Consider the following 13,676-nt stretch of genomic DNA (forward strand, 5'->3'; position numbering starts at 1 on the left):
GGGGACCTGCCACCAAGCATCACTGAGAGCCGGAGGACCGGGAAGGGACCCCATTCCCTGCTGGTCCATATGGGAACCATGCTGAGGTTGATCTTCCCTGAGATAACGTGGGCGCATTTGTCACCCTATGGCCCCTGTCAGCGTCCCTCGGGGACACCACCCTCCTTTGGGGACATCGGCACCCCTTGGGGACACAGAGCATCCCCGCAGGGCCTGGCTGTTTGCTCCAGCAGGCACGGGGTGGCACCTGGATACACCCGGCCTTTTGGGGACCCCCCCTCCCTATGGGTGTCCCCAAATCCGGCAAATCCCCCAGGTGCTGGAGGGGTCCTGGGGCTCCCCGGTGAGTGCCTGGTGTGCCGGGGAGGATGGCGGTGGGCGCCGGCAGCGGATGCTGCTGACTCAGGACCTTCCCAAATGGTTCCTATTTTTATGCCGGGGCCGGGAATATTTAGCCCCTGGATCAAAGCAGATGGAAGGAGCTGGGTGATGCCGCGTAAACACCCGCTCGGCGGGTGCCGCTGGCGCGGGGTGTGAGTCACCGGCGGCTCTTGGCAGCGCTGGGCGGGCGCAGTCACCCCCAGGCTGGGTTTGGGGTGCTCGGGGCTCTGCCCCACTCTTGGCATCCCCCTGGCTGGGTCTGGGGTTTGGGGATACCCTTCCTTATCCTCGCCGTGTGTGCGGTCGAGGGGTGCACGAGGAGGTGTTTGTGGGGTGCTGAGAGGGGGCTGGGTGATGCCGGGGGGTTCCAAGCCGTTTTGGGGTGCCGGGAAGTCCTCCTGCCTTTCTCCCTTGCCCACCCCACCATCTTCCTCCTCCTCCTCCTCCTCCTCTCGCCAGTCCTAAATTCGGTCGCCATGGCAACCATGTCAACCACTTTCCAGCTTCCCCGTGATGGTTTGAGGAGGGGAGGGGTGGAAGAGGGAAGCCAGGGGAAGGGGGGGACTGGCGGCATTGCTCGGAGCTCAGGGGGATACTTCCCAGATGGTTTTTTCCTGCTGGATCCTGTCTGGCGAGTGGGGCCCGTGCCAGCCCACCTCGTGCCAAGGGGTCAGGGGGTCCTGGCCTGGGGAGGGGGCTCCATCACAGCCCCCCAGCTCTGAGTGGGTGGGTGGGCACCCCCAAAATCCGGTGCCTTTCTGCAGCCATCCTGCTCGTGCCAGGGCCCTGCAGGCACCCGGGACATCAGTAGCTGGGAGGGGGTGAATTATTCCCAGACACCCCCTTTTTTCATTCCTCCTTCCTTTCTCACACCCCCCCCTTCCATAATCTCTTTATTCCCAGGCTAAACCTGGTTCCTGAAGGTTTTACAGGCAGATTTGCCTGTAGCTATGTAGGACAGGGTGCAAAGCCGGCTGTCTGTGTGGGTGGGTGGGTTACACCAGCACTGGCATCACCCCACGGCAGGTGGGCACCCGGCTGCCCCCCGGGAACGGCTGTGCCAGCACGGAGCTGCCGGGGGAGAGGTGGAATTACCCCGGCCGGAATTCGGCTGGCGATTCGGGGCCGCCCTGCCACCATCCCCCTTCTCCTGGCACCGCCGCACCCCGATCCCCGGGGGTACAGCGGGCACCGCTCACCTCCAAACCTCCCAATGCATCGCGGGGTTTTGAGGGGGAGCAGGTGCTGCCTTTCTTTCTGGCGTGTCCCCCCCTTTTCCCTCGCCTTGGCACCGGCTGTCGGCACCTGCCGGGATGCTCCTTGGCACGGCACCGCGGCACGTGCGTGGGCACCGCCGGCGGCAGCCGCGCTCGAGGCACCGGCGGTGGCAGCCGGGGGTGGCAGGGAGGTGGGGGGGGCGGGGGAGAACGGGGCCAGCTCTGCCCCGAGCCTGGCAGCGGGAGCATCCCCTCCCTCTAATTTTATGACTGATTTTTTAACTTTATTTCCCAAACGCTGTGCTTAATTAAAGCCAGGCGCCTCTCGCCGCGAGCCCGACGTGGGGGATTTATGACTCCAAACATCGACCCCCGCCGAAAAACTCCTCTCTTGACAGATTATTCCCCCCGGATTCAAAGTGGGGGTGATGCTCTGAACACCCCCTCCCTATCCCTTGCAAGATGCTTTGAGGGGGGAAGCCGGCTGTGCTTCAGCATCCCCAAGCTTCCTCCTTCCCCCCCTTCCTTTAATAATAATGCTTTAAAGATGTTTGACATCTGTAACAAACAGCTGGCATCCTGTTATGGAAGAATGTCCTTTTATTTCCGAGCAGGTTGAACTGTCATTAATAGTATAATTAGGTGATTATCGGCGTACAGCAGAAAACTGCTTAATTGCACAGCCAGCTTTCCGAGGATCCCAGCTCCTTTATTGCTGGATTTGTTTTAGCCGCCTGAATTTTTTCGCACTGTTTTGTTGGGTTCGGTTGTTGGTTGTTTTGTTGTTTTTTTGGGTGGGTTTTTTTTTTTTTTTTTTGCCACGTTGATGATTATTATTTTTTAATGCGTGTGACAGCTGGGGGAATGTGGCAGCACCGGGGGGGGGGGGGGGGGACACACACGCCAGCGCTGGCACTGGTCCCCATGTGTGTGTCCCCCCCCCTCCTTCCAGGTCCCCAGGGGGTTTAGTTTTAACCCCGTGTGTGCTGGAGTTGGGGAAAAGGGCTTAGAGGGGGCGGTTTGCTGGGTGCAGCACCCGTGGATGGGAGCCCGAGTCGTTTGAGGGAATAAAGGCGGTGCCTTTGTTGGGGAGCAGAGCCGTGGCACCTGCATGGAGGGCACCCCTCACCCTGGGCAGCCTTCACCCACCCCTCCCTGCTGGGACCCTCCTTTTGGGGGCTCCGTGGCAAACAAACGTGGTTCCCCGCGCTGCCGCCGTGGCGTCGCTCCATCCCCATCCCCACCCTCATCCCCGTCCCCGGGATGTGTGGGTTTGGGGGCAGAGCAGCTTTTTTGGCGCCTGCCAGACAATGGCGCTTTGTATCTCCCCCCGGTGCCGCCAAACACACTTGTTAGCGCCGCAGCTTTGTGCTGTAAATTTCCATGGAGTAATTACGTCTTAATTTATGATAATCCCGGGCGGGCGGTGGAGGGGGGACAAGCGCCAGTCAAGTTTGGAAGTTGCCCGCCGGGGCCCGGGGGTCCCCCGTGGCTCCTGCCGACCGTGAACTCCTTGCTCGACCATGAACTTCTCAATCCCGGTGGGTGGGGAGAGCATCCCCGAGCATCCCCGGGCCGGGAACGGGGCTGTTCCCGGGGGCGACTGCGAGTTGAGGCCGCGTGGGGCTGGGAATTGGTGTCAGTTTGCAGGACCGGAGTGTCCCCAGCGCCGTGGCTCGTGTGTCCCATCCCACCGCCCATCCAGGAGCTCGGGATCATCCTGGGGTCATCCCGGGGTGAGGCCGGGATGCTGTGTGCGTGTCCCTCCCGGCAAGGAGGGAATCTCTCCCTTCCCCGAGCCCCTGGCACCGCTCCGCCGTGGGGCCGGACCCTTCCCCCTTCCCGGCGCTGAATGGCTCATCCCGCCTTTGTCTGGAGGGCTTATTACCGGCAAAATAGAGGCTCTTTTCCCTCGGCCTTCCCAGCGGGCAAATTAGAAGCTTTGGCAATTTGCGAGGAGGAGGATGGGGAGGGGATGAAGGGTCTTGTCACCCGGAGGGCGACCACAATGCCAGGCAGGGCACTGGCATCTCCAGCATGGGTGTGGGAAAGGGAGAGAGGGGCTCCCTGTGTCCCCTGCAAAACCACCACAGTGGGAATCCCTTGGGATTTGGGGGAGCCTCCCTCCACAGGGAGGTTTGGGGGGTGCACGCCTGGTGTTGCTGAGCATTGGCGTGGAGCTAGGAGGGTGCTGGCATCCTGGCATCCCGCTGCCCTTGCCAGAGGGGCCTGTGGGCACCCTGTCCCCTGCTCCGGGGTGGGATTTATCCCTGGAGAGCGGTGAGAGCCGGGGGCTGTGCCCGCTGCACCTGTAGCCGGGTCCCCGTTGGGAGGCAGCGTGCACCCACTGACATTTGCCAAGCGTAAAAATTCAATTAATTCCAGCAGGCAGATTAAATATAAGTGAATTTTAATAATTTGCTCGAAAGGCTGAGGATTACCGTAGGCGAAAAGGGAAGATGCTGCTCGTGGGGGCACAGGCCGGCCTTCCCAGCACCGGCACATGGGATCACCGCTATTAATCACCCTAAATCCCGGCGTGGGAAGAGAAGAGGACTCTGCTCCCCTTGCTGGGGTTTTGGTTGATCTTCCCTGTGATGAGGAACTTGCTGGATCTGTCCCACCAGTGCTGGCAGCGTGTCCCCATCCCCAGAAGAGTCTGGCTCCATGGATATCTCTGCTCCTCCAAGCCCTCCTCATTTTTTTGAGGGGCTTCATGAGAAGGGAAACACCCATCAAGGTGGCCCTGGTGACACTGCAGGTGCTCCCAGGCTTGGAGAAATCCAAGGTCTTCCCAAGACCTCTGCAGCATCTCGTAGCTCAGCGCTGGGGACGTGGGGCACCGGTGGGGAGCAGATGGCGCCGGGACTGGGGAAATGAAAATCCACGCGGCAAATTCTCTGTTTGCCAGGGATCATTTTTTATCCCGAGGTAAAACCTTTGCTCTGGCCTGTGCTGGACCCATCTGCACCGCCAGAAACCGCGGGGGGATCCTGGGAGTGAAGGGGGGATCCCCATCCTGCCCGGACCCCCCCATCCTGCCCGGACCCCCCCATCCTGCCCAGACCCCTGGCTCTGCAGTGGGATTGATGGAGATTGCCCGTGACCTTTGCTGGGACACGAGGAATTACCATTAATACTCCCGTATTTCCGGACTTCGCGCCATCCATAAATCTCATATCAAGCCGGGCGGGCGGCGTAATCTGCCAGGCGGTGTTATTAATGCTCCTTATTAATACTCGTTATTAATGCCCCTTACTAGTACTTGTTATTAATACCTGCTATTAGCACCTGTTATTAATTGCCCCTGGAGCCTGGCGTGAGCTGCCCTGTGGATGTGGTAAGGGATGGGGGCTGCACTGTGTAACCCCTCTCTGCTTTTTGGGGTGCAGCCAGGGCGGATGCTGGGGAGTTCCAGGTGCCAGCAGAGTCACCCACCAGCAGTGAGGGTTCTCTGTGGGCACCCACCCCCGTGATGGGGGCAGTTTTTGGCTGTGGGCCCAGTGCTGGAGGGGGTTACAGCAGCTGGAAGGCAGTGGGGTGGCACGAGGCATCCGCTCACCTTGTCCTGGCACTTCCCAGCTGTGTCCTGCAGCCCCTTCCCTTGGCTGAGTCCTGGCAGCCCCCCTGCCCTGTCTCCTCCTGCCCCTGCCCTGCCTGCAGCCCCCTGCCCTGCCCCTGCCCCTCCAGGACCTGCCCCGTTCAAGATCCAGCCTGTGTGAAACTCTAATCTCCAATTTTATTCGCTCGGCTCCAGCCAATTTGCATAATCCACATAATCACCCTGGTTTTAATTGCCTACAACTCTGCAGAAAGATCATGTGGTTAAGTGGTAAATCATAATTAGATAAATAATTGGCTTGGCCGCAGCAAGCTGCTTTGTTATACCTGCCATCTGCTGGGCAAGGGATCCTGCGCCCAAAACAATGCGCCGCTGCCGCACGCCTGCGCCAGCCTGGGGACGTGGGGCACGGGGCTGTGGGCATGGGAGGGCAGCCTGGATGCGCCGGGCACTGCCCACTCTCGTGCCTGGTAGTGCCGTGCAAGGTTTGGCAGCGCCGTGTGGCGCCTGGCTCCGACCCAGGTGTTGCCCAGCAGCTCTGTGGAATGCCCGGTGCCACCGTGCAGTGCCCTGCGGCATCCGGGAATGCCCAGTGCCGCCGCCATGGAATGCCCAGCGGCGCTGTGGAACGCCCAGTGCCACCGTGGAATGCCCAGTGCCACCGTGCAGTGCTCAGTGGCACCGTGGAATGCCCAGTGGCACCATTTAATGCCGCTGTGCAGTGCCCGGCAGCACCAAACAATGCCTGGCAGCACCATCAAGTGCCCAGCAGTGCAGCTCCCTCCTAGGTGATGCCCAGCATCCCAGTGCAATGCCCAAATCTCCCCCAGACCGTACCCAGCATCCCAGTGCAATGCCCAAATCTCCCGCAGGCAATTCCCAGCATCCCAGTGCAATGTCCAGTCTCTCCCAGGCGATGCCTGGCAGCTCCATGGAGGGCCCAGCACCCCACAAAGCCACTGAGCCCCAGAAGATGCCAGTGCAGAGGGGTGAGGGCTGTACCCCACATGCCCCAAAGCAGAGGGATCCTCAGGAGACATCCGGATCTGGGCATCAGGAGCCAAGAGGAGTTGCCAACCCAACCCTGGAGCTGCAGAGGGGAGTTCAGGGCCCAGCAGCACCGGGGGGCCACAGGGGCTTGATTTTCCAAGCCCCCAGCATTCAACACAGGACAGAAACAGGGTAGAAAGTTGCTTTGAAGAAAATCTTTTACTGGCTTGATTTTCCTGAGGGCTGAAAAGGCTCCCAGGGCTGCTTGGCCTCGGCATGGGAAGGCCAGGAAGGGAGAGAAACCAGCCGGCATCACTCCATCCCTAGCACTGCACCCTCCAAATGAGCTCTTATTAGTTTGCTTGTTGTCGTTTGCCAGATCAATGGTCCATGGAGGAGTGATCGATGGAGGCCCAGCCGGATAATTGTGCCGGATGCTCGGTGCCGTGCCGGGGCTCCACGGGGAGCCCCAAATCCCATCTTTGGCCACCAAGGTGCTCCTCGCCATGGGGGACCCATCCAGGGCCCTTCGAGGGGATGGGGGATGTTCCCAGGATGGGCCCTGGGCGCTGTGCTGAGGCACCCTAAAATTGGACAGAGGTCATGCCTGCATCTCTTGGCGCTTGGGGACATTTGGGGGCACCAAGCCTGGCCACCTCCCTTCGTTTCAGCTACGTGCTGGGAGGTGGGAAGGGAGGGAGGGCAGGAGCGAGGGCTCCAATCGATCAATTAATTAATTAATGGAGCATGTTGGAGGTGCGGCGGCAGAGCTGCTTTAATGAGGGGTGGAAAACGTGCGGCGGCTCGGTGGGACATTGCCGGGAGAGGAGCTGCTGCCCTCTGCCTGTCCCCTGCCTGTCCCCTGCCCGAGGGGGTGGCGGGGCATGTGACAGGGAGACGATGGGCACACGCTGGCCCTGGCCCCCTGCCCTCCATCCTGGGGCTCTGCCCGCTGCATTCAGGCAGAGGGAAGGGGGAGCTGACAATGCGAGGCCATTAGCATTGAAAATCCATGCGGAGCAGCTGTTCCTGCTTGGAGCGTGCAGCTGGATGCGGCTCCGGAGCGGGAGCAGAGACGCTGAGAGAGGGGGGAAAGGCTGAGGGGGGACCTCATCACCCCAAATCCCTCGGGAAACCAGCAGCAGCGAGCACGGTGGAGCCTTCCAGAGGGCTTGGCCAAGTGGGCTCCGTCCCAGCCGCGGTCCTGCGGGGTGGGTGGGTGCGGATCCATCCCGGGGGAGGAGGAGGATGCAGGATGCTCGTCTCTTCCCCACTCTCTCGGCCTCCCGCCGCACTGGGTTTTTTTCCGCTCCATTTGCCAGGGGCTGGAGCTGCTGCCTGATCGTATTTGGTAATAAATTATTAGTTCCAGCACTTGGGAGCCCGGGAGCTCAAAATAGCTGCTGTAAGAGCGGGCGGCTGGTGCAGGTCGAGTTCAATGGCAATCTGCTCCCAAGGGCACTCCACGCTCATTAGAGGCCTTTCAAGGTGCTGGGAAGGGGGCAATCGGCAGCCGAGGTGCTAAACCTGCCCGCTTCCCTTTTCCCGACAGCCGTACCCCGTGCCCAGGGATTTCAGGGCGCTGGGAGCCCATCCCTGCCCCTCACTGCCCGCTCCTGCCTGCCCGCGGCGGCTGCCAAGGGGTTTTATTTGTCTCCAGCCCCACCAGGCAGCCAGACTGGTTCTGCTCTCGCTGCCGGAGGAGGCTCCCGCTGCCAAAAAACCCGCCAGCATCATCAGGAGCAGATGGAGAGAACATGGCACGCTCCCAGCTCCCGGCTCCCAACCCTGAGCCAGGGATGCGGGGGTTCGGGGGGGGCGGGAGCACCGCTCCAGGAGTCAGGGGTTTGGGGTCCTGTGCCGGCGGAGATGCCAGCCCCGTGGCGGGTGCCATGTGCGGCGCTGTGGGAAGGAGTGGCGCAGGGAATGGTGAGGGGAGCGTGGCAGTGACCCTGCCATCCCCTCTCCTCCTCCTGCCGGGCAGGGAGCTGCCTGCTCCCGCGGGCAGGCAGCCAGCGGGCACCGGGAATGCCAGACACTCCCTGTACTGTTGTGCCCGGGCACATGCTGTGGGAGGGACGGGGACAGGGTGACACATCGCCTGCTCCCCGGTCCTCAACCTCCCTCGTGGCCTCAGCGGGGGACCCAGGTGTCCCGTGGCCCCCACAGCCCCCCTGCCTTGGCGTGTGGGTGGGGTACAGGCATCAGTTTCCCAAGGAGGAGTGCATGGGAGTGCCAGCCCTGTACCCGCACAGGGCTGGGGACAGTGGAGGGACAGCCTGTCCCGTTTTGGGCTTCATCTCCCCGCCCTGGTGAGGCAACCGCTGCCATGACCCTGGACTGCTCCAGGCACCAAACTTGACCTGTTTTTCCACACGGATCTGCCTGCTGGGAGAAGCAGCCGGGGAGGGGCAGAGCTGGGGGGGGCCCCACCTCACCGTGGGGCGTCACGGCGTCCCCAGCCACCCGCAGGGGTGAGTGGCACCCACGCCGTGCCGGCGACGGGATGCCGGAGGGATGGGGGGGACGCAGCACGGCAGCCCCACATCCCATCCCATCCCCGTGTGGATGCTGCCGCCCAGCCAGCTCTCCGTGCCTCAGTTTCCCCAGCTGGCAGCTGGCCCGCGGAGCGGCCCAGGGACGCCCGGACAGACGGACGCCAGAGCCGGCGGGGCACGGCGGGTGAGCGGCGCTGCTCGGGCCCCAGCCTGGGCGGAGGCGCCGATTTTATCACCGGGAGGGAGCGGCAGAACTGGTTTGGAGCGCGGCTGGGGCAGCGGCACGGCTCAGCCCGGGGGGCACGCCAGCTCCCCGCACGCTGCCCGGCCACTCGCCGGCTCCCAGCTGCCCTGCGCTCGCCTGGCAAATCCCATCGGGATCATGAGTTGACCGGGAGGCGTTTGGGGCCACGGGAATCAGCTGAGCATCACACGGATGATGCTCAGCTGCCAGCCCCGTGCCCGTGCACCAGCCTGCTGATCCCATCGGATGGTTGGAAAAGCATCTCCAGACCCGGATTGGGGCTGGAAGAGGGGGTTGTGCTGGGGTTAATAGGTGGGGAGGAACTGGGGGACACTGGGAAGTGCTTGGATAGGTGCAGGGCTGTGCCTGAAGGATGTGGGGCAGTGCCTGGGGGGATGCAGGGCAGTGCCAAGGGGATGCCAGGCAGTGCTTGGGGATGCAGGATTGTGCCTAGTGGATGTGGGGCAGTGCTGGGAGGTGCAGGGCTGTGCCAAAGGGATGCCAGACAGTGCCTGGAAGATGTGGGGCAGTGCCTGGGGAGATGCAGGGTTGTGCCAAAGGGATGCCAGGCAGTGCCTGGAAGATGTGGGGCAGTGCCTGGGAGGTGCAGGGCTGTGCCAAAGGGATGCCAGGCAGTGCCTGGAAGATGTGGGGCAGTGCCTGGGAGGTGCAGGGTTGTGCCAAAGGGATGCCAGGCAGTGCCTGGAGAATGCAGGATTGTGCCTGGTGGATGTGGGGCAATGCTCAGGGGGTGCAAGGGAGTCACAGGCTGTGCCTGGAGCGCTGCGTCCCCTTTGGATGGTGCGTGGGTGCCTGGTGCTGCAGGCACATCCTGGTGCCCCGCTCTCGGGGGAGCACCGAGCCCTCCCCCGGGGCTGGAGCAGAGCCAGGGGGTGCCAGCGCAGAGCCCGGGGGTGCCGGGGCCAGGCTGGCGTGGCGAGTTGGCTTCCCAGCTGTTCTGGTAATGAATTTACATGAGCCGAGCGTGTCGACAAGGCGGCAGTCAATGGCTGAGAGCAGCGGAGTTAATAAATGCTTGTATAATGAGGGCAGAGGGGAGCGCGCCGCCGCGCCGGCCGCCTCTCCTGGGGCCGGGGGGCAAAGATTAATCAACGCTGAGTGCCCCCCGTGCCCCCCCGGCTCCCGCCGCGCTCCCCGGCCAGCCGCTACAGCGGGATGCTCCGGGGGCTCCGGGGATGCTCCGTCTGCCCTCTGCAGTGGATGCTCCAGGTGTTCCGGCGTCTCAATGCCTCGAGCTGCCTCCAGGCCCGCTGGGAGTTGGGGGCTGCCCCACGACCCCCCCCCGGTCCTCCTGCCAACCTGGGAGCGGGGCTAATTTTAGGCTGGTGTTAATGAAGCTGCTCGGTGAAGTCTATTTTAAGGGCCCTGACATCAGCAGTTGCTGTTTTGGGAGGTGGAGAGCCCTGGAGCAATTGGTGTGACAGCTGGGGGGGGCTCGGGGAGGGCTGCACCCTCCTGCTCTGCTCCTGAACCTCACTTTTGGGGTCACCGTGCCCTGGAGCACCTCGGTGCTTTGGGGTGCAATGGTGGGGATTTGAGGCGTGAGGATCTGAAGGTGCAATGTGGGGAGCTGGGGATGCAGTACTGGGGATTTGGGGGTGCAGTGGTGGGGATTTAAGGTGCAGTTCTGGGGATCCAGGGTTGTGTTATTGGGGATTTGGGGGTGCAGTGGTGGAATCCAGGGATGTATTATTGGGGATTTGGGGCTGCAGTACTGGGGATTTGGGGATGCAGTGGTGGGGATTTAAAGGTGCAGTTCTGGGGGTCCAGGGATGTGTTATCGGGGATTTGGGGGTGCAGTGGTGGGGATTTAAAGGTGCAGTTCTGGGGATCCAGGGGTGTGTTATTGGGGATTTGGGGGGGCAGTGCTGAAGACCCAGGGATGAAATATTGTTAATCCAGAGATGCAGTGATGGGAATTCAGGGTGCAGTGTTGGGAATCCAGGGATACACTATTGGGGATATAGAGGTACAATGGTGGGGATTTTGGGGTGCAGTCGCTGGGATTTGGGGGTGCAGAGGTGGCAATTAGGGGTGCAGCAGTGATGCCTTGGGTTTTGGCAGCACCATCTGAGTCAGGGGGCTGTGCCTCTCCCCATCAGCTCCATCAGGATGCTGAAGTCCCTGTGTCCCCCAAAACACCCTGGTCATTCCTGCAGAGCTCTGCTGAGGCCCCCCTGCTCCATTATCCAGGGGTTCAGTGGGTCTGGGGGATGCTGGCATGTGGGACTGCCTTCCCCCCTTGCCTGAACTCGGGGTGCATTTCGGGGTGGGATGGTGAACTAGAGGAAAGGTGTTGGTGGTCCCATCTCCTGGGGGAAATTGAGGATCCTCTCTGCCCACGTCTAACCCGGGCTTTCTCGTTCACAGGCATGAGCCATGAGCCGAAGTCGCCGTCCCTAGGAATGCTCTCCACCGCCACCCGCACCACCGCCACCGTGAGCCCCCTGACCCCGTCCCCCCTGAACGGCTCCATCGTTCCCAATGGCAGCCCCGCCGCCAGCAGCACTTTGTCCGTCCAGGCAGCACCTTCCTCCAGCTTCGCCGCCGCTCTCCGCAAGCTCGCCAAGCAAGCCGAGGAGCCCAGAGGTGGGGACAGGGACAGGGGCAGGGACAGGGGGGTGACAAACACCGGTGCCTTTCCCGGGAGCTGGAGCCGGTGTTTTCCTGCCATTTCCCAACTAATGGCTTTTCCTGGCGTTGTGTCTCGAGGGGGCAGTTTGGGAATTCAATTCATCCGGAGTAATCCGAGTGCTGTATCACTCACGGTGCCTTGGGAGAGCACAGCATGGCAGGGCCAGCCCTGCTCCCTCCCACCACGCTGCTTTTTCCAGAGGTTTCTCCAATTTGCTACTTCCCCAGCCAAATTTCCCAACTAAACAGCCCTAGAAGGTCCCCAGCTCTTGTCACTCACATCCTCCACCACACCCCCCTCTCTCTGCTTGGATATGGGATGCTGGGTGTGAGCTGCTTCTGGAGCACCCCGTGGGAATTGTCGGGGCTCCCACACCCAGAGGGAGAGGCAGCCAGTCCCCAGGCTGGGAAGTGTTTCAGGAGCCTGCTGGTATCCTCGATTTGGGATGAAATAGCCTTTATCCCTGCTATTTGCATCCGCGGGTGCTCCCCTTGGATCACTGCCCACTGCCTGGGCACTTTGATCCCTGGAGAAGACACACAAGCCCTTTGCAAGATGTTTTTTTTGCAAGGTCTTTTTGGAAGACCCTGTTTTAAAGGCCTCTTTGGCACAATCCTTTTTCCAAGACCCCTTTTGCAAGGGTCTTTTTTGGAAAATCCCTTTTGGAAGCACCATCTTCCACAAGACCCTCCTTGCAGCCCCAAAATCTCTGGCACAGCTGTGACCTGAAGCATTGGCTGTTCCCAAGGAAATGTGTGGGGATACCAGGTCCCTGTAACTCTGAGGGAGCCTGGTCTTGGTGATGCTTCACCCTCACTGGAAGCTCCTGGTTTTTCCCAGCTGCTTCCTCTGGAGCCCATCTGCTTCCTTTGGAGCGACTGATTGAGTTTGGGGAATTATTTTGCTTTTTTTCCCCCTTGCACCCCACATCTTGTGCCCTCCCTGTGCTGCTCAGCCCATCCCAAGGGACATCAGCAGGTTTGGGCATGGATTTTGTGGCACTGGAGAGAAGCAGCCACGCTCCCTTTGGATTTCCCCTTAACACCTGCATAGTTTGTTTGCAGAAACCCCTCCCTCGCCCATTTGGGTGCCTCAAGTGGCCCATCCCAGAGGTTTTTGATCCGTGTGGGTTTGGGTGTGTGTCGGGAAGGGGGTTTCTCTCCTTGCTGTGGTTTTTAGCACCAGGAAGTGAATTGCTTTTCCCTCAAATCCTCACCCACTTCCCACAACGGGAGATGCTCGCCCCCCTTCCCTTCCACCACGGGCGCTGTGGCAGATGCTGGATCCATGCAGGATCACTGTATTTTTTCCATCTATATGGGCTCACAGGTGTGCTGGGACGCCCCTAGGGATGTCCTGCTGCTCCACAGCATCCCAAACTGTCAAGGCTCATCCCGACCGACCTCTTCCCAGAAAAGCCCCACAAAGCCACCGCCTGCCCGGGGGCTGCTGCCTCTTGTCCTGCCCGGGGCTGTCCGCAGGGTGGGTTTGATTCCACACCCCCCTTCCCTTCTCTTTCCCCAGTTCTCCATCAGGGTCTCAGCTGTTAATTACATTTGCCTGTCAGCCCGGGCTGCTAATCTGCTATCGCCGAGCGGGAAGCGGGAGGTCAGAAAACAAAGGTGACACCATCACACTGTGCCTCTTGTCATCTCCAATCCAGATTAGTTTCATTGACTAACTCCTGGCTGAATACCACCAGTTAATTATAACGATCACAAACCCTCCCGTTTAAAGCCACACAGCGAGAATTAAGGTTCTGAAGTAAGACTTTAGCTTCATTAATTGCCGGGCTCATTGTGATGGTATTGATTGTTAACGCTATCGTGTGGTGAGTAATGGCTTCCCAGCTCAGAGGGGATTAGGCTGCTAATTGTTGTTGGCCTTGCGCTGACAAGATAGACTTCAGTGGGTGTCAGATCAGCCTCCTTTGTCGGGGGACAGCCTTTCTCCTTCCCCCAGCCTTGCTGCTCTTCAAATGAAAGCGATTCGGAGCGACTCGGGAATAATTAATCAGGGAGGGCGGCCGGCAGCGGGATGCTCTGCTCGGCCTGTGCTCCGCTCAGCATCCTTCCCATGGAGCATCCTTCCCACCCAGCGTCCCTCCCGCTGCCTGGGGGTGCTCCTG

The 13,676-nt window shown here is 61.0% G+C and overlaps 1 protein-coding gene across 4 annotated transcripts in view; it reads left to right on the forward strand.

The window, feature by feature from the left end:
* Positions 1–13,676, forward strand: part of GSE1 (Gse1 coiled-coil protein) — a 101,010-nt gene that overhangs the window by 72,985 nt on the left and 14,349 nt on the right. For all 4 annotated transcript variants that reach the window (XM_032121760.1, XM_032121762.1, XM_032121763.1 and 1 more), the window contains exon 3: positions 11,284–11,502. In XM_032121760.1, the coding sequence (XP_031977651.1) occupies positions 11,284–11,502 (219 nt within the window). The remainder of the gene's footprint in view (positions 1–11,283; positions 11,503–13,676) is intronic.

Source organism: Corvus moneduloides, chromosome 12, assembly GCF_009650955.1.
Source record: "Corvus moneduloides isolate bCorMon1 chromosome 12, bCorMon1.pri, whole genome shotgun sequence".
In the NCBI taxonomy this organism is placed as follows: Eukaryota; Metazoa; Chordata; class Aves; order Passeriformes; family Corvidae; genus Corvus; species Corvus moneduloides.